This window comes from Sesamum indicum, linkage group LG6, assembly GCF_000512975.1.
Source record: "Sesamum indicum cultivar Zhongzhi No. 13 linkage group LG6, S_indicum_v1.0, whole genome shotgun sequence".
NCBI lineage: Eukaryota > Viridiplantae > Streptophyta > Magnoliopsida > Lamiales > Pedaliaceae > Sesamum > Sesamum indicum.
In genome coordinates, this window is record NC_026150.1 from 16,777,453 (window position 1) to 16,798,344 (window position 20,892).

The following is a 20,892-nucleotide window of genomic DNA, read 5'->3' on the forward strand; positions in this document are numbered from 1 at the left end:
TCAAAAAAGTATTTATAGTTATGATAAATTTTATGAGAGTTTGTTTTATTTATCCTAGATTAAAATAAAACTTAATATAGATTCTCTTTATATTGCGCACATAATCTCGAAAACATTATCAGTGATTGCCGTAATTCAATGAAATAAATCAATAGTGGTATAATATCTCTATTTGCGGGCCACATTATCACAATAACAGATTGTCGACTACAAGATTATAGACTAAGAAAATATATATTTCAAAATTTCTTTCTGTAGTTCAACTAATTAAATTAATCTGATATAGATAATATCAATCTGATAATATATAGAAGTAAAAATAAACACAGTAGCTAGAAACGGGTTTCGCAATGTCTTAATTCTATAGGAACTGTATAAAACTGGAGGAAAATGAACGGGAGGCGATCTCAGCGTTCTTATGTTTAAGCTGACGCTGAAATCCGGAGGAATTTTCCAAATTCTGACATGGCGTCCCCTCATAAGACCCACATTCCTCTGCCTCCGGACCCTGGTAATTTCTTCTTTTTTCCCTTATTTTTTTCTTTAATTTGATCTCTAAATCATGCTAACCAGTTAAATCTAATATGCATTTCTATTAATTTAACCTATTATTTTAATTTGTTCAAATCAGCGCTTCAATTTAAATGCTTAAGTGAATTCCTGCAATTAATAACTGGTAATAGTCATTGAGTTCTGTGAATTTGTGTTTTCCCAATTCGGGGGTTCTCTTGGACGGAATGATAGAAATATAATGTCTATGGGAATTGATTTGTGGTTCTTTTTCCTTTTCCTTTTTCTTCTTTGCGTATTTTTTGCATTTTGTTGTTAGTGGGAGGTGATTTTCTGAATTTCTGGAATGGGTGTTATAGAAGCACAAATGCTTGGTGGATGTAAAAATGGCTATCATCCACGTAAGCGTACATTTTTATACATACAGAGCTGTATATTGTGCGAATATACAGGCAACTTGCAAATTGAAGTTGTTGGATTCATATATTATAGAATTTCATGAGGAACAAACATATAGGTCTGAAGCTGAAGTCAGTGGATGACATGTGAGTTAAGTCTTGTGCAGGTAAAATGCTCACTTCTTCATGTGAAGCTTTAGTTATGACATAAATATATTGTCTGGAATAGAAAGGAGGAAAAATTCAATTGTATTTCCTTTATGTTTTGATATAATCATTTTATGACTTTCAAAGTATCAATCATGGTTGTTTGAGAGGATTTGGAGTCTTGGACGGGGGACCATTGATTGACACCTTTGTGTTCTAAATGCTAGTATGAAGAACACTAGAAATGCTGATCAGTGTCAGTTACTAGGTTTTATTTTGGGGAGCTAATACTTGGCACATGTATCGTACATCTTTTGGGGATTATGCTTCTTTCTAAGATGCATCAGAATAGTGGTATTAACATTTGCTTAGTTTGAGCAGATAGTGCCTTGTTGATTTATGCTTACAAATTGCATCATATGCTGCTCTTAGTGAATTCGTCTTTTAAGAGCCAAATTCTGCAGTCACCTGATTTGCACATTATAGGTCCCTTAACTGTTTCTTTTTCAGGTGACAAAACCTTGGAGAATGAAGCATGTTTGTCTACAGTTCCTATCCATGTTGTCACCGATGCATCTCAACTTCCTGCAGAATTCCTGCAGCCTTCATGTGAGAGGCAACTGGTCATAGGCTTTGATTGTGAGGGGGTTGATCTCTGCCGTGACGGGTCTCTTTGTATTATGCAGGTGTTTTTTTCATTTTGTTATGGCATATTTTCTATTTTTCAAAAATCAGAATATTTATTAATTTCAAGAGATAATTACTCAAATTCAAGCACACTACAATCTTATTATTCTTGTCAAGTCCTTATCTAACTGTACTAGAATTTTAAGAGAAATTTCATGATTTCGTTATCCTGACAGCATCCCTACTCAATATGTAAAGCCAGTCATATTAATCATACACATTAGTTTTTCTTGCTACTGTGATTCTTTCTTGGTCTTGTCTGTTAACAAAATGTAAGAATTTGAAAATGAGAGGTCCCCAAGTAAGTGGTCATATTTTGCAGTTTCGTCATCTCATCCATATTTTCTTGGCTACCTAGAAAAGTCTTAAGTGAGCATTTGGTTTGTAGATGAGTGGAGTGCCTTTTTAACCTGTTGATCTTCCCTTTAAACCAAAATATGGATTTCAGTTTTGAGAGCTAGCTAATAAAATCATGATGGTTGCAGACCAAAACTTAGAACTATATATATTAATCTAAAATAGTATTGTTGTTAAATAGAATCCAATTGAGGTATGCACTTAGAACTGATGTTATTTTGATGCAGCTTGCATTTCCAGATGCAATATATCTGGTTGACGCTATTGAGGGTGGACAGACACTCGTGAAGGCCTGTAAGCCTGCACTTGAGTCGAGTTACATCACAAAAGTTATTCACGACTGCAAACGAGATAGTGAGGTCTGTTGCTGATTCTCTCCGCTTCCTCCTTTATGGTTTGAATTATTCAATAATTTTATTTCTCTTTTGTCTACATGTTGCAGGCATTATACTTCCAGTTCGGCATTAAGTTACATAATGTTGTGGACACCCAGGTTGGTAATCTCCTTTAGCTATTGATGTCAGAAAAATGAGTAATTAGAATTGAGTACTGATGTCTTTGTCTTTGATCTATTTGTATAGTTTCATCATATGTTGACAGAGAATGTATATGAATTTCCTATACCTGGAACAGAAAAAGCCTGTCCTATACTTAATCCAATGTATAAAAAAATGTACTAGTAACAGTCTTTATATACTATATCACCTGATGATGTCAATGATCTTCTTAGCTTGACGTGTAAGTTCATTTACCTGAGGAGTTGTGGGCTCCTTTTGTCCCAGAAGCTCCTGGCATCCTTTTTCACTTTAAACCTTTTGGTGATTTGGTGGTTCTCTAGCCTGATTATATCTGTTGACTAATGACTTCTTGGTCTCTGGAAGTCATCATTTTTGGCTGATGACTATGTCCTCCTTGTGGGAAGGCAGCTTTCTTTTCGGGGGAGAATTGGATTGGGGAGATGTGGGGTGCTGTTGCCTTTTGCCTTCAAGAGCTTGTAGAATTTAGAAGTACAATTTTTCTGTTTTGACTGTAACAAAATTAATATTTTATATTGTTTCCTTTTATACCTGTTCCAAGCAGATTGCTTATTCTTTGATTAAGGAGCAAGAAGGACATAAGAGAGTGCCAGATGACTACATATCATTCGTTGGGCTGCTTGCTGACCCGCGATTTGGTGGTAATATCTGGTTTTAGTTTTGTTTTCCCTTATAATTTCTGAATAGTTCATTGTTTTTCCAAGGACTAGTCCACACTCTTTGTTGATGCTCTTGTTTAAGAATTTATTGTTTTTTTAGATCAAGGGCTTCCATATGCTTGTTTTTCATTAGAAGAACTTTTTTCAGGCATATCATATGTTGAGAAGGAAGAGGTTCGCCTTCTGTTGAGGCAGGTCAGTTCTTCTTATGTCATCTGGAGGTGGTTGCTGTTTATTTTATTCAGGTTGATTGAGCCGACCAGGACCTGGGAATGCTTCCCACTTCTGGAAAAGTATTATATGATTCAATGTGTTTCTGTGCATCAGTAAATTATGAATGTGAATTAATAATTAAATTAGCTCAAATTAGTAATGTCAAGATGTCTATCTAGAAGTCCTTTGCTATAGGGTATGAAGTAACTTGGGTTCTGGCAAATAGTTCTGCCAGATGCATTGACTTGTTTCCAGTAGAGTTCGAGAACTTGCACATTTGTTTTCATCTCTTTAAATCTTTTGGAGCAATTTTTGAGCTTTTGTTTCTTATTTATAGAGTAGCACGGGCATTTTTCCTGTTCTGCTCAATTTTTCTTCATTGTGATGCTTATGAATTTTGGAAGTATGGTGTAGAACTGCTGCTATCTGGTATGATGTATTATCCATGTGTTCACAGACACACAAAATCCTCAACCGAAAGTTTTATGACATAAATTACTTCAAATATGCTAGAATTACACTAAATTATCTACACTATTGTGGTTAACTCTGCAATGTTTAACATATTGGCTGTTTCTCTGCGTGTCTTGATCCTGATAATTTATTTTTTTCCCAGGATCCCAACTTTTGGACATATAGACCGTTGTCTGAGTTAATGGTCCGTGCAGCTGCAGATGATGTTCGCTTTCTTCTATTTATTTATCACAAGATGGTGGAGAAGTTAAACGAGAGATCCTTGTGGTATCTTGCAGTTCGTGGTGCACTATATTGTCGTTGTTTCTGCATTGATGATAGTAATTTTGCAGATTGGCCACCTTTGCCTCCAATTCCAGGTCTATATTCTCTTCTACTAAGCTAATTGTTCCCTTTTCTTTATATTTCAAGTGCCATATAGATATGTCTATATGCACGCAATACATAAGCTACCAATTCAATCATGTAACCACGAGCTTTCTAAAGAAAATAAATATATCCATATGTGTATGTTTTGTGTGTTCTTAGTCTGACTGGAAATAGCTACTATGAAACAATAGACATGGTGGATTATACTGTTCTTGTATAGGAAATGTGATATCAGAATTAGCAAGAGTAATTGCAGATTTCCCAAGTATACTTTTTCAACTCTGAAAATTGAGTATGCACTGGAGCAGAACTAAGTGTAATGCATACCTTTCCTTGTGAAAAGTAGATTCGGTATTGCAAATAAAAAAAATGGGGTTATATCACGCTATGTTGCATAGTGTTTACCCTAGGTGTGGTCAGAAGTTGACATATTGTGACATTTTGTATGCTGTGTCTGCTAAATCAGTGATTATGTAGTTGTTTCATCACTGCAGACAATTTGATTGCTGATAAAACGGCACCAGAAGAAGAAATCCTGTCTGTTCTTGATGTTCCTCGAGGGAAAATGGGATGTGTTATTGGAAAGCGAGGAGCTAATATCTTGTCAATAAAGCAATCATGCAGGTGCACCTTCTCACATGATATGCAAGTTATAGCCTGTCATTTCATTAATTCCATTGTGAGTACTGGCAACATCTAATTCTAGTTGACAAACTGCTATATCTCACGAACCAAAGTACTGGTATACCGTATTAGGTAAGTCCTATTTGGTTTCCGTGATGCATGATATAGGTGGGATCTAGTGGATTTGCACAGATTATACCGTAACATGCTTCTAGAAAATATTTGATAAATAGTAAGTTGCCTGAATAAATTGATTCGACTTGTACAAATGCAACTTAAAACGAATTGAATGTGAGCGGTTTAAGAGATATACTTTCATGTATGTTTCATGTGAAAGGATAAAACCAGAAATATGACAGCTATTCATGGACACATTGGTATATCTTTGGACTCTATATACTTTTGAATCCAATAAAAAAGATCAAGGGGTGCCTTTTAGTTTTTCCCATGCAAGAGGCCAATAAATGTTACAGTTGGGTGAAGAGTGACTGCAACTTATCCCATCTAGATGAATGCTTTCTTTGGTTGGGACTTGGGATCACTTTCATCTTGTCCTTACTTATGATAGATATATTTGCTTTTGCAGCGCTGAGATATTTTTTGGAGGTGATAAGGGCCCCCCAGACAAGGTTAGTCTTCCATTTACCAAGTTCATAAAACCTACCCTATTAGCCTAGACCACCTATTTTTTCTTTTTGTAAAGTGATACAGTAGTAATCTCAATCTTGAAGTAAATTACATAAGAGTTCATTATTATGGGCTTAAAATGGAACAGGGGAATCATGCAAGTGTTTATTCCAATTTTTCTACAGTGAGGTAAAATGCTAACCAGTAAAAGTTCTGCTAGCCCTGTCGTTGTGCAAGTGTTATTATAATGTGCTTACAAGCTTGACAACTTTTCATAGAGAGGGCCGTATTTTTCTGGCTTGATATTATTCTTCCAGCTTTCTTATTAATTGTTGATTAACAGTTTCAGTGGACTGCTTGAAAATCTGAATCAATTAAATTCTACCTTAAAGGGCTTGTGCTGGAACCTGGTCCTATGGCAAAAAGTAGATAAACATTGTCGACCGGGCTATGAAAATTGTGGAATCAATTTGAGTATAGTGCTATTTCAAGTGATGATAGCGACAAACTAACCTATTTGAGTTGCTATTTTTTGCGGCTGTGATGCAGGTGTTCATAATTGGCCCGGTAAAGCAAGTTAGGAAAGCAGAAGCCATGCTAAGGGGTAGAATGCTACAAATGTACTAGAAACTATTATGTAAATAAATGATCCATAGATGAGATCTTATGCTTATGAAAAATTGTGGCAAAGCCAATCAGTTGCCATCTTTGTTGTGTACTGAAGGGGTTGTATCAAATATTAGACCAGTTTGTGGCATGAATCTGGGTTTTCCCTCTGATTGTAACTCTTAAAAACCATTTACATGTTACTCATTCTCGTAGTATTTTAAGTTTACCTCATCTCATATCTTTCTATTTAAACCATATCTATTAAGGCAGGTAAAAAGTTTCAATGTATGTTCCTTCTTATCACATAAAAAAAATCAGTATTTTTGTTAATTAAAAAACCAATCACTAACATCTCTTTTACTCGTTGAATGAGAGAAAATTGTGCCGCAGAAGGACTTCTCGTGTTGGTATATTTCATATCAAGAAATGAATAGGCCCGCTCATCTAAAGCAGCACTGACCTGCGTATCTTTGCAATTTTAAACATTTTACATGAACACGAGCAGGTACATCCAAGTCCCGAGAATAATCCGTAATAGCAGACAGCACAAAACGTTAAAATAATGGTAAAGGACATGATGTACAAGCTTCACGTGCTCCAGAAGTCAAATCCTTGACTGAAAATTTGCGAGTGAAAATTAAACAAACAAATATTAGCAGTCTAGTAGAAAAAATAATTCATTTCTGAAAGCCTCCAAATTGATATTGTTGACTGCTTAGGCCTGAGAAGAAGTCGTCGTTTGAAGCTGATGTGAACCCAGATTTACCAACTAGAGATCCGACACCCATAGTGCTACCCATGTAAAAGGAAGGCATAGGTCCCTTGTCTTTCTCATCTGATCCATCAGTCAATCCACCGATAATACCAACATCTGCTAAGTTGACCTTCTTTGCTGCAAACACAAGATGAAATACAAATAATATCAGCATAAACCACAACACTAATCTCCTCAAATTTCAAGTCCCACTTTTCATTGAATTGGGGTTTGGCATGTTCATATTTTTGTGAACTTCTGAAGGATACAAAGTAGAGTAATGCTCCCATGCTACTAGTGTGATCGCACTGTCATTCTTTTGAGCAGCAGGACAACCTGCCTTTTGAGCAGGTTACAAGTCATGGTACCTCCTTTGTATAATTTCTATATAGTGCTTGCAGCCAGAGAGTTTACTTACGTGCAGTTATATTTAGGTCAATTAATCCACGGCTCAAAGAATCTGCCCATATTCCGGATTTGACTTGAAAGGAGTCTTTCTTGGATGGGAGCTTGGTTTCAGTTGAAGATCCTTTAATGTTTCCATGGCTTCCATCATTAGGAGAATTTTGGTGAGAGATTGTTGATAAAGGATCTGTATGAGAAGTAAAGGCACCAAAAGGGTCAGACCCCTCGAAATTGTTGAGTGGAACATCAGCAAATGGATCAACGACATTGACAGTTGCATCAGATTTTGAAGGTTTGTTGTCGAGCTGTGAAGGTGGATCAGGTGCAGCGAAAAAATCCATTGTAGTAGAAACAGCAGAAGGGGCAGGTTGAGAGGCAAATAGATCAACGTTGGTCTGCAGGATGGCCAGCACATATTTAATTAGCTCAGGGGCAAGATTGAAACACTGAGAGATGTAAAAGAATAGATACAATTTTACACATGAAGTCAGCCAAAAATATTGCACCCCTGACCCCAACCCCAACCCCAACAAAATCAGAAACAAAAACACAGGATGAACAACTCCCTCAATAAGAATTTTATGATGATAGGAGCCATAAATAGAGTACGAAAGAAGAAGAAAGAAACCGCAAACCAATCAGCGATCAATAGAGTTTAGGATCTAGACGTCACTTTCCTTTACCTAATGCTAATGGGGTTCTGCAACAGAATATTTCAGGAAACTTCCAGTTTTAAATTTTAAATATGACCACTAAATGCATGTCTCTGTAATTTAAAAAAATTCCCATCAATGAGCATGAGTGCGGGCACGCCACACACAAACACAGACACACACAAGGCATGTCAAGTTTAGAGAGAAGTTAATTGATCATTAGGCCTGATTCAGCGCAAGTATTAAGGTGCCCTACTCTTTTTAACATGTTGGTGGCAGCCTTACCAGATGCTCATGATTTTCTACTCCTGCTGGTGAGGGTGCTGCTGACACAAAAGCAGCATCAGCAAATAAGTCAACCTCTGATGGATTATGGTCTAAGGAATCAGACTTATCTGTCGGAACAGATACTGGTGCATCCAAGAGGTCACCAACAAACTCTTGCCCAAAAAGATCCACTTGACTTCCAGAAGAAGGTTCTGTTAAAAGCAAAGATAACTTGCAAATAATAATTTCAAACCATCTCTAATAGACATTGATAGGTCTTCGGCAACAAGATTAGAGAAAAAGAAATATCTACAGCAGTTCATGCAGAAACTTGCTCAAAAATGGAACTTTGGACCCATCTTCATATGGAAACTATGCACTGAGAAAGAACTTTTTCAGGGGTTAAAAAGGTTCGGCATTTTAGCAATGCAGTTCCCGCTGCAAAATATGTGCACAGAAATACCTACATCTTTACATGCATAATTCAAGCTATCAGACCTTAATTATATATTGATTTAGTCAAAACGTCCAATATAGGAAGTTTTAGGTATGAGTGTGTCATTTCATGTTTGTGCATGTGCATTCATATAAGTCCTGCATCACTGTGAACCATTGGCCACTGAAAAGCTATTTCATCAAGATTCAACTATTCTTAAATTTCATGTCTTTTATTTTTTCCACATACATTGGATCACCATCATTAAAGCTGCCTCCACATGCCATGGAGTCTTTCCATAAAACATTTTTAGGTTTGAGTTTCATAGTCTCAATAGAAAAGAGATGTGAACTGATGTGCAGCTGTCCCTTTCCGCTTCTTTATCAGCAAAATAAGAAGTCTAGACTTTGCAGCATAAGAAAATCTGGCCTCTCAGCACTATTACTTACTGGCACTTGAAGTCCCTCTAGGATCAAAATCATCAAAATCTTCATCATATTTGTCCGATGATGCATTTTGTGAGGTAACTGAAGCATGTTTTTCGGTCTTGCTCGCATTTGTTGATGCTCTTGATGCACCAGTGACTGGAGAGTCCCGATCCATGCTGCAAAACATTCTTGGAGTTCAGAAAGAATAAGCAAAGGCATTATCAGACAAAATAAGCAGTGACCAATTCCCATACTCAATATATCTTACGGAACTTGTCCCAAAGTCCAAAAATTCAGATTCATCACTCATATGGAGCTTAACCCAAAATCCCATCCTAAATAAAATAGATTTGGATCCTGCTGTGCAAGAAAGTCAAAATATACATTCATCTTTGAATCACGGGGGTACCATTTCTGTTATGCAAGGCCTCACAACCATGAGGCCAAGCTATTGAAAAGCCTCGGAGTCCTAGAAGAAAGCTTGTAAAACTCTTTAGCATATTCATAAACAATACTAAAGAATGTGCAGAAGGGGGCTAAGATACATTCACAAAAAGAGAGAATACCTTTTTGTCAGTTAGCACCCCCGTTCTATCCCAATCAGTTAATATTCCATTGCCATTCACATAAACTATGAAATTCGAATAACGCAGACAAAATAATTCACATAGATGAGGTGAAAAAGAATAAAGTGTGAAATATTGGAATGATAATGTCCAATTCAAGCACCAGCAAACATAGCGGTAGCTGGTTGAATGTAACAGCACGGACCTGCCATAGCGCGAAGAATCTTTCTTTGGTTTTGTAGGCTTCTCATACTTATCTTCACCATATTGACCCTTGTCCTTATAACTATCTTTAAACATTTCGCTGTCTCCTGTATTACCAAAACCTCCATAGCGATCACTATTCTTAAAGCTACTACTAGTGAATGAGGCAGCACTCGATTTGTATGTTATTCCAGATGATGACAGACCAACATACCTAACAAGGGGCAGCAAAAGTCATAAACCACCCATTTAGAAGCTCGAAGCAATAAAACAAGGCATTGGATCTCAAAGTACAAGCTTACTTTTCACGATTGGCTGCAGCTTTATTCCTCGCTTCTTGTATTTTGTCTTTGCTATTTAGAAGAGCCACAATTTTTTCTGCCTTTTTCCTCACATTGATTCCCACATCCTTTCCACTTGGCTCAACATACTCAAAACTTGTTAGGGACTAAAGAATTGAAAATGGGAGGAGGAGATAATCAGAAAGAATCAAAGAAGGATACAACATGATCATCTATGAGTTGATAATCTTCCAAAAGTTTTGGCTTATTCATAAGTATATGAATGGTAGTCAGTCAGGAATGAAGGTACGTACAGATATCTGAAAAGTATGTTCTATTATGTCATCAACAGCACGTTCTGATCCATGAGCCACCAGATACTCTATAACAGTCAATGACTAGAGCAGAAAAATGTTAGAATTTTTGCCAGTGATGTCAAAAGTCACAAAATAGGAAGAACAAGTGACAATAGAAGTGAAAGAAAACTGAAAGAGCTCAGATGTTTGTTCATTTAGACTCATTCAGCCAAAGGAAATATACAGTACATTCACTGTACAAAATACTGCAGTTGGTACCTTGTAGACAAACCGCCAATTCTTGCCGGTCTCAGTCAATCTTGTCCAGAGGACATTCATAACCATCTGGCATTCGGTGCTGCGTAATGTCTCAACAGATCAGCCATGGGACAGAATGCGAATCAGCTCTCATTCAGCAAATTTATAACAAAGAGGAAGATAATGAAATTGTGACAAACTTGCGACATTAAAAGTATAGAAAGTACAATTTCTTGGTCGCCTGTGCTATCTCTGCCAATACTGTACCATGAGGACCCCAAGGTTCATCATCCGTTGCATCCAAAACCTAATTCAATGGACAAGTTAAAAACCATCAATCTAAAATGCTGGTTCTGGGAAGTAAAAGTGAATCGACCCTACATCATCATTGTTAAGAATAATTCACATCAACAAGGCATCACCTTGCACACTGAAAATCTAAATTTCTGCCGAAAAATCTAGTGAAATGGTGAATCACAATATCCTCTTTTCTCCCTCGTATTCTAGTGGATTAGTCATTTAAAATGAAACAATCCTAATAAACTAACAAAAATTAAGCAATCAAAGTGAGTAGTAATACTTAACGAGCTAATCCATTCTAAAACAGCATAATCCTTAGTTGAGGGGCATCATAGAGCTAAAAGAACGCCAGATTCACATAAATTTAAGTATGACCTTTTGTTCGATCTCCGGAACCTTCAGCACCTTTAGATTCACCTCCCTCTTTCTGCATTAACGCGATGATGATTTTAAGCGACTGAGTATTACAGCATTATAAAATGAATAATCAGTAGAATCAGAAACCCGATGAAGAAAAACACATACATTTCACGGACAGTTTGATCGAAGACCTTCATGAAATCCATGGCTGGATCTGCTACGGAAGTGGAAAATAACAGATCGAAATGCAAAACTTGAGATAGATCTCTATATCAATTAGATCAACTGAATTGGATTTAAGTTCGCGAAAGGCGGAGCACCTTTTGGAACGAGAGAGAGCTGATGCTTTTGTGATTCGGGTAGGGCCGCAGGGGGTGTAAATCTAATACATCCGATAGAGCATGGCGAGAATCTTTTATCTAATTTCAAGTTGTGTACGTTAATATTTTTACGGCCAATTTATGTTGAAAAAATTGAATTAGCAAACGATTAGCAATTGGTATAAGTTAAATATGGGATATTATGATTCATTTTATTTTAAGAGACCGTAACATCAAATTTTAAAATTTTTAGCATGCTTTTGAATATTTGTCACAATATTATTATTTATTTATTTTAAATGGTCGCACTATTTTTTAATCATTAATATATTATTATGTTTATATTTCATTTTAACTTATTAAAATTTTAATAACTTTTTTTTAATTTATATTGTTCTATCTAATTATATTATTTCTTCTTTGCTTTTTTCCCACAATAATGTATTTTTATTTAAAAAAAAAACATAAATTTTTTTGGTAAAAATGTGTGGATTTTAACTATATTTTATTTAACTCCGTCCATATATTTTTTTAAATTATAAATCCCTTGCCCTTCAATACTCTATACATATTTATTTTTTTATTACAATCAAACAGGTTATTTTGGTCAAATAATTTGAATTTTTAAAATTATTTTGTTTTGGAAATTAAAAAATTCCGTATTATTTTTAAAAATAGCTCAAAAATAAGATATATAGATTTAAAATTAATCATGACACAAATCTATTCAAAACAAATTTAATAAATTGATTATTGTAAATTTAAAATCCCTATATCCAAATTCAATTCAAATATCATAAAAAATCAATTAAATAATACAATTATTTATACTTTCTCTCCAATAAAAAGTAAGCAAAAATACTTTTTATTAGTTTGATTTGGCAGATTTCATGTTAGGGGCATGTTGATGTCCGGAGTTTGAAAAATATATTTTTAATGCTCTAATCTTTTTACAACGAGTTTTATTAATTTATTTTCTTAAGACGATGAAAAATAAAGTAATTAATTGTAAAAAGACAATTTTTTTTAATTTATTTATTCAGTAATATCTTGACATACACCATGAATTATTAAAAAAAAAAAAAGACAAAAAGAAATGGGAAAAATTGAAAGTAGAAGAAATTTAAAGCCAATAACATTTGTCTATTGATTGTTTTTTGGATAAAAATGCAAGCAATCCTATATGATATTATAAATGAGCAAATTATTCCTTAATGAAAAAAATAGCAGCAATAAGCAATTTATTTTCTTGTGTGTTTTAAATATAGCAAGTTATCTCAATATATTTTTTAAAATAAAGTATTTTATTTTTTAGATAAAAAAATAAATTATTTTATTTTAAAAAAGTATAAAAAATTATTATTCTTATTTTTTTTTCTCATAATAATTTGCTCATTGTATGTAGGATTAAATTGCATTAAACCATTGATGTTGTGGTTGCTTCCTCACCACAAGGGAGAGTTGACGGAAATTGCAAACTTGCCACGCGAAAATCTTGAGACAACTTTCCCGTCGACACGCTGTACAATGTCGTTTGACCCACTTTGATTTATTTATGTATTTGATATTCTCATTTGTAAATTATAATTGATGAGAGCGGAGCACCATTCGGTTTAAACGACTCAACGACAGAGGTATTTCAGTCTCGACAATGGAGTATCAGAATAGCGGAATGCTTTCAAGAGATCAGCTGCTTTATCTCTTCGATCGGTTCGCCTTTCTCACCTCACATCCTGGTAATTTTAGTTTTGGACTCTCTTTTTCACCATTGTTTTCTTCTCTTTGCTGGTAATCGTTTGTGGTTTGCAGAGGTGAAGAAACGGATTGCTGACGCCGTCAACGACAAGCAGGTAAATCGTCTCCTGCTAATCCTAAATCAGTGCTGATCGAATTCCTTTGATGGGAATGTGCAGCTTGATATGTATATATTTTCAATTTCTGAAGTTTAAATGTCAATTCCGGCTCTAGTTAATGAGTTGATGGCTATAAAATGACCACTTTCGGTGTTTTGTTATTCTTATTATGGAAGCTCAAATGCTGAAATTAGCTAGAACCAGTATGAACTTTTGAACTCCATGTGCTTATACTTTTCAATCGTTAGTAATTAAGTTTAAATGCATTCAGGAAGCTGTAGCAGTAACTACTGCAATTCAAGGGGAGATATTTTCGGAGATGGGAGTTGGTGAGTGGTTGTAGGTGAAACAATGCGTTGCCGGACAATTATTTTTCCATGTATTACAGCTTCCCTTTGTAAACTGGCAGATAATGTTTGTAAGAGTTCTAAAGGCTGCTGCTTGTGTTCATCAACTATTTGGATACAGAAACTACCTTCATCTGTTTACTCCAATATAAATCACATTCACAATGCAATTGAGGAATCTTTTCATGCCATGAAATACAATTGGTTTGGGGCCAAATTGAATTACTGGTAGATACAAAGTCTCTAAAGATACATTTTGGTTGCTATAGTGGTTGAAACTTACTGCTTATTGGGTGAACATGTAGTTCTTTTGGCATGTAGCCCAGAGGACTATTCATTGGTTTTTAGCATGCTCATGTAGTATGTGATTCAGTATACTTCTACCTTTCAGATCCACAGTTTGGTCTGGCTTGCTTGGGAAAAGTAAACATGACTTATGAGAATGATCGGGAGTTGATGGCTCAGTTTTATGGTTTTCTAGCGAAGTAAGTGTAACATCTATTTCTGTGTGAGGCTGTGGCTGTCCAACAAGGTTATCTTAAAATTTCTCGAGAGCTGTTTAGGTATTCTATATTTGTGTCAAACATCAGGAATCTGTTATAATTTTTGAAATGGTTTTGTTCAATATGTTTGTCTTTCTGGTTGAAAATAGATGCTGCATACTTTGATCTTTTTGTCTAAAATTGGATAAAATCTCTCTACTGTTGGCCTATTACTCTTTGCATCTACCAATCAAGATTTATTTATTATGCAATTTAGAATAGTTTGACCTGTATATCCACAACTAATTCGAACATCAATATACATATGAGAACTACCTTCCTTCCCTAAGCCCTACCTTTCCCAGTACTTTAGTCTGTCTTGCAATGTTTTCCTGTCTCAGGAATGAGATTGAACCAGTTTGAGAAAAAGTACATCTCATAGTTACATTTTGTTGACTTGAAAGGGAAGAGATAGCTTGTGATGAAGCAGAACTTGGGGCAGAAAAATTCGCAGAAAGAATGGAAATGCAACAGTATTTACATGAACAGGTATATAAGCAAACTCCTGCGACTTATTTGAGTACCAAAACATGGATAGTTTGGATTAACATATTTTCAGCAATTGGAGATGTTGAAGCACATGCGCAACTTTCACCTGGATGATCAGTCTGCAATCCTTGAAAAGGTGTGCTTTTTGTATAACTTGGGTGTTGGTTTTATACCTATGATCATGGTGCTTTGCATTTGTCACGTCTCCAATTTTTTCTATTTTGCTTGAATATATGAACATATCTGATGCACATGATGTTGGCCATCTTTCATTTCTATAATAAGAATTTAACCGCCATACCGTAAAATCTCCAGCAATCATTGTCGAGTAATTGGTGTTTGTATCAGTATCAGCTTTACCATATAAAAGCTAGACATGGATCAATTTTAGTTATCCAGGTGTATTTTAGAACAGTTCAGGTTGCCTAACATAGGTTATGGAGTTCCAAATAATTAGAGCATTAAGATATGGATTCTATTGGACTATATGTCTTGAGAAACCCAGTTGTTCTTTATGCTGTGTGAATTGAAACTGATGCAACCATAGTCATAGTTCATCTATGTTGCTTTTTGCACACATCTATAGTGTTGATCCAAATCCATGCATATGTCAAATACCCAGCAAGCCAAGTAGCTTCTGTTCATATGGTTCTTTGAGGTATATCCTTTGCAAGCACAAGTCCAGAACCTGATCCAAACTTAACTAGCTTTTGTCTTTATCTAACTAAGTCACGGGTCAAAATGGGTGTGGTCAAGCTTTGAGTAGTTTCTGGGTATGATGTCTCTCTTTGTCTTTGCAATTGCAGATCCACCAACAGATGGAAGAGGCCAATTTTGAATCCGAGGCATCAGTCTTGTCGGTTGAGCAGATCCAGGACATTGTTAGAAGGAGGGTGTCACCAGTGTTTCAGCCGAGATAGTGGTTTCAGTTGTACATGAATCTGCTTTTAAACATTATCAGGAAGGCTAGCCTCTAATACACTTTGTTATTGGTAACTCGTGAGGCTCGATCACTACCAACTTCATGTTTTAGTATTCATCGAATTTCTTAAGGGTGTCAGAACAACTGTTGCACATATGATACTTGATCATATTTCTGTCATTTCTTTTATTGATTTCTATTAGTATTGCTGTGCCGCGTTATCTTTTTAACTCTATTGGTGAAGCTGCCATTTGAGAATTAACAAAAATAAAATGAAGATGTTCTATTTTCCTAAATGAAGCCTATATGCCAAGAGTTCTACCTACATGATCTAAACGGGATACCAAGTGTGTTTGTTTGGGAGCATAACTCAAATGAGCTTGTAAACTTGGAGATTTCTTTCCCAGAAGTTGGATTTTTGTTCGATGCTCTAGAATGAAGTTTTGGAACACTTGATATGGGTCTGTTTCTTGCCAATTATTATGGAATACAATTTCCGCAGGGATAGACGTACAGGCGTGGAGATGGCCGAGTTGGTCTAAGGCGCCAGATTAAGGTTCTGGTCCGAAAGGGCGTGGGTTCAAATCCCACTCTCCACATTTAGATTGTTTTCCTTTTGAGTAAATTTTTCCGGCTAATTTGGAAGCAACAATTAGCTGCGATGAGCTCACATGCGACGGATAAGGTTTTAATTTCTTTTCCCAGACAAAGTTAACCAGTAACCACACTTGTACTTGCACGTTTCCGACTGTAAGCACGAATCATAAAATTCACTTCTAGAAATGGAAAATCAATTATAAAAAGTTGTTCCTATCAAAATATTAAAATTTACGAAACTTTTTTGCTTCATTTTGTCAGGTAATTTCATTTGTTGATAATGATGGCGGCTGCAAGTTTGAGTTTCAATTTGGTAGGGCCGTTCAAAGGACTTTCCATTGGTTCAGCCCATCCTTAGGTAGCATTATAATAGAGAGAAGTGTAATGAAAACTTCTTACCCAAATTAGATTTAGTCAAATTAAATCAACCATAAAGTAAGGGTAATATACTTGCAATACGATTAATTTTTTTTTTTTTAATTATGTACTAATCGCACTGCAAATATATCGTACTAGTTATACAAATAATTTAGATTGAGGTAAATTTGATTATGGATTATAATTTCGTGACAAACTTTTAATAGCCCATTAATCACAAAGGCCTAGCACCGGATCAGGCATTTAGTGCCACGATCTCCATTACATTCTATGAAAGGACACCATAAATAGTACAGGTAGCATGATAGGACCAATCTGGTGCTAAAAAATGATTTTAATCCTCAATAGGCAAAATTTCATCACCAAGTTGGCCTAGATTTCTGATATTCACTTAAAGCAATATTGAAATCTTGAAGACAAAATAAGAATTTTTACGTCGAAATCAAATATGAAATTGTTATGTCATCAAATTACATTCATGTAATTGAAATATCCTACAAATTAAAGTGCATTACGACGAGCATCTTTAGATGTGGAAATTGAAAAACTGAAGAACAAGTGACGGGCTATCTTGTAGAATTCTTATCAGGTGTTTGTAAAATTAAACTAATAATAGAACAAATATAATATAACTAGTCACTTTTTCTCATCAGTACAAATTCGACCGAATCTAATTAGAATTAAAAAATTTCAACTTTTAAAACAAGATAGAAATGGGAAACAATGAGCTAACCAAACAATTTTTTTTAAATCTGAGAAGGCCCATTTGAAAATAAAGCCGAACAGCCCATTTCTACGAAATCCTATCTAGCTTCTGGTCCAGTTGGTCTGTCACAATCCTAAACGCACAACCTGTCGCGCGATACTCCCCCTCCCCCTCCCCCTCCCCCCACGGGATCTAATATACTCAAAGGGGTCTCCCAATCAGCGACTTCTACTTTTTGAATAAATTCTTCGTATAATTTCCCTAAATTTTAATCCTTAAAATCTCCACAGAGATAATCAGGCCGATTTTCTCATCAGTTGAATCAACAGGTATTGCTAATGCGTAATTAGAGATATGTACCGATTTAGTTATGTTCAGTTTAGTATGTAACATATATTTGTTGTTAGTTTGTACGAAATTACAGTAATCCGAATTGTTAATATCCATGGATCAAAGTAACGGGGGTATCTTTTTTGATGCAGGGTTTAAGGAGATTTATTTTTGTTTTATTTTACTTAAGCGATAATTCTTTTGGAAAATAAATTATCGACGATGTTTACTCGAATTTTCGGAAAGCCCAAGCAAGAGACTAGTGCTCTAGCGACGCTAGACAAGTTGAACGAGGTATGACCTTTGATCTGTGAATTATTTTAAAAGCTCGTGCTCTTTTTGTTGATTGAGGTTTTTTTCTCCCAATTATTATTTTAGTAAGCGATATATTTGTGAAGAGAGGCTTTGTTTTTTTGGTGGGGGTGGGGAGGGGTCGATTGGGAGGGGGGGCTTCTATAATCCGCAAATTTGTACTGAATATCTGTGACTATTTCACTGTATTCAACAAGTGTTGCACTAAATTCAAAAGGCAGTCACTATGGTTTTTTTGTATTAGCATGCTACCATTGAACTATCAGGGTGTGTGAACTTCACATATGGTTCATGCTAGGTGAATTAGTTAAGACTTGGACACCCCATACAGTCTCTGTTAATTGCTGTTGGTTGTAAAGGTTGGTTGTTGGATTTCATAAATCGTTATTTATTGTCTTTCTTCTACCTGCTTGCTTAGTTTGATCACTGCAGTGCAGGAAATGCTGATAAAGGATGATCGAACTGGGACCTTATCTAGGCATATATTTCTTGTTCTATATTCTAATGTCTTCTGTTATTTCTTTCCAGATTATGTCTGCTAAGATTTTTTTTTCCCTGCATAAATTGTGCTTAAATCATCGTTATTTTGTCTAATATGCTGAATGATTGCTTGGGCATGGCACGCAGACTCTTGAGATGCTAGAGAAAAAAGAGAAAGTTCTCTTGAAGAAGGCTGCTGCTGAAGTTGAAAAGGCCAAGGAGTTTACTAGAGCTAAAAATAAAAGGGGTATGATCTAGTTATAACAGATTGTGGGAGCTTATCTTACTCACTGGTTTAGCTTTTAAGAGTCTTGATTGAAGTTAAGAATTAGGTAATCAGGATATGGTAATTTAGTTTCCAAGTCAGGCAACATTTGTACAGATGATGTATTGGTTATCTTTATCTTCCAAGTATATTCAAGGGATTATTTCATTTTTCATACCCAAAGTATACCCTTTTTTCAGTTTTAATACCTCAGGTTTCAAGTCATCAGACTTGTATCCAAAGTTTTTAGTTTTCATGCACCTAATTACCCTCCGTTAAGTTGACCGTTAAAACTTATGGTCAACCCGATTTTCGAGGGAAATTAGGCTAGAATTTGTGTGTATAGGGCATGTTTGGCTTCCAGTTTATTCAACACACAAAAAAAATTCTATTTTAATTCTTTTCGATTTCAATTTCATAATTGAGGACAATAATTTAAAAAAAATACATATATAATCTAATTTCTACCAAAAAATACCAATTTTATTGAAAAAAACACTTTGGTCTTTTTACTTGGCCACAACGCAAATGTTGTAATACTCTATTTATCGGGGTTTATGCTTTAATTTTTCATACTTTTCTTTTAATTATTTTAACAAATGTTTTTGTTTTGGCTTCTTTTGTGACTAGTGAAATAGAAAGTTTTAATAAATTTATAAACAAAATTCTAGCAGCCAAAAACAATTGAAATGTTCTTTTTTTTATTCTGTACACAAACAGCAGTATAATATATCAAAATATGGATATGTAATTTTATTTGACTCAAAGGGTGTCAATTTTTCTCTGTTTATTTTTCGTGAACAATGCTAGTGGTGCTTGAACATAGGATTCTGTTAGTTTTCTTAAATTAGTACTAGGCGATTATCTCTACATTACTCCGCATTTAGCATGCATTTTTATTTCCATAATGATTTTAATTGGGAGGAAATATTTGAACTGTTATTCCATAACTATTGGAATTAGCATTTTCTAATAGAAATTGGGTTACAATTTCTTTTTTACATTATTGTTCTCAATTATAAAATTAAAATAGAAACTTTTGGTGTGTTGAATAACATGGCAGCCAAATATGCCCTTAAATAGAGATCAAGATCCCGCCTAATTTTCCCTCCAAAATTGGGTTGATCGTTTGTTTTAATGGTCAACCTGACGGAGGGTACTCATGCGGATGAAAATTAAAAATTTTGGGTATCAAGTCTGATGACTAGGAAACCTAGGGACTAAAACTGAAAAAGAGGTATACTTTGGGTACAAAAAATGAAATTATTTCTATATTCAACCTAACTGATGATTGATGCAAGATATACTTTTAGTGGTACTTTTGATTGCCAAAGCTTCTACTACTTAGAAATTTTCTTAGAAGCCAATTCTCATGGGATCAATAAAAATGGCCTTGCCTGGCTAACTAGCACCAACCAATCACATCTTCAATGATTATCCTCATTGTTTCATTCATTCATTAAATTGGACTAGTGTATGGAGAAAGAGTGAGCTGGGACTGAGAGGTTTTTAAGTTAACTTGCGTTTCCTTCCTCAGCAAAAGCAAGTTTTCATGCGAAATAATGCTAAAGTTAGGCCTGACTATTTCTTTATCTGATCCTTGCCTCGGTACTTCCCTCTCTGTCTAGGTCTTTGAATGTTACCTACACTAGGTTGCGATACTTTGTTTTACAATTAGTGCACTTCAAATTATTTTGTGTATTCTTTTGTAGTTATACTGCAGGTGGATGATAGGGCATATGCTTAATTTTTAAGTGACTTCCACATTCTCAAAAAATTGTGAAACTTGATTGCTACCTTCTTAATGAAGCTTGCGTGGAATTTTTTTGTAGCTGCAATACAATGTTTGAAGCGGAAAAGGCTTTATGAACAACAAATCGAACAGCTTGGAAATTTCCAGTTGCGCATTCATGACCAGGTCCTCTTTGATATG

At 35.2% G+C, this 20,892-nt stretch overlaps 4 protein-coding genes and 1 non-coding gene across 5 annotated transcripts in view; 4 read left to right on the forward strand and 1 right to left on the reverse strand.

The window, feature by feature from the left end:
- On the forward strand, positions 351-6,436 carry LOC105164697. The gene is made up of 10 exons (XM_011083415.2): positions 351-511; positions 1,566-1,741; positions 2,327-2,458; positions 2,542-2,592; positions 3,180-3,276; positions 3,443-3,489; positions 4,124-4,340; positions 4,845-4,974; positions 5,561-5,603; positions 6,151-6,436. The coding sequence occupies exons 1-10, from the start codon at positions 466-468 to the stop codon at positions 6,226-6,228; spliced, it is 1,017 nt and encodes a 338-aa protein (XP_011081717.1). The 5' UTR covers positions 351-465; the 3' UTR covers positions 6,229-6,436.
- LOC105164698 (clathrin interactor EPSIN 1) lies at positions 6,651-11,825 on the reverse strand. Its single transcript, XM_011083416.2, has 12 exons — positions 11,739-11,825; positions 11,584-11,632; positions 11,434-11,485; positions 10,986-11,065; positions 10,780-10,858; positions 10,519-10,602; positions 10,226-10,371; positions 9,925-10,137; positions 9,175-9,329; positions 8,308-8,501; positions 7,383-7,764; positions 6,651-7,102 (listed from the first exon to the last, which is right to left on the reverse strand). The coding sequence occupies exons 2-12, from the start codon at positions 11,622-11,624 to the stop codon at positions 6,888-6,890; spliced, it is 1,641 nt and encodes a 546-aa protein (XP_011081718.1). The 5' UTR covers positions 11,625-11,632; positions 11,739-11,825; the 3' UTR covers positions 6,651-6,887.
- On the forward strand, positions 13,205-16,100 carry LOC105164699. The gene is made up of 7 exons (XM_011083418.2): positions 13,205-13,474; positions 13,548-13,588; positions 13,863-13,920; positions 14,330-14,423; positions 14,885-14,969; positions 15,040-15,105; positions 15,776-16,100. Exons 1-7 carry the CDS (start codon positions 13,390-13,392, stop codon positions 15,887-15,889), a joined length of 543 nt encoding a protein of 180 aa, XP_011081720.1. The 5' UTR covers positions 13,205-13,389; the 3' UTR covers positions 15,890-16,100.
- TRNAL-AAG lies at positions 16,410-16,490 on the forward strand. The gene has a single exon. It is a non-coding gene; the product is annotated as a tRNA-Leu (tRNA).
- Positions 17,744-20,892, forward strand: part of LOC105164700 (vacuolar protein sorting-associated protein 32 homolog 2) — a 5,028-nt gene continuing 1,879 nt past the window's right edge. Inside the window, exons 1-4 of the mRNA XM_011083419.2 lie at positions 17,744-17,901; positions 18,055-18,196; positions 18,842-18,941; positions 20,792-20,877. Of these exons, the coding sequence (XP_011081721.1) occupies positions 18,125-18,196; positions 18,842-18,941; positions 20,792-20,877 (258 nt within the window). The 5' untranslated portion in view covers positions 17,744-17,901; positions 18,055-18,124. The remainder of the gene's footprint in view (positions 17,902-18,054; positions 18,197-18,841; positions 18,942-20,791; positions 20,878-20,892) is intronic.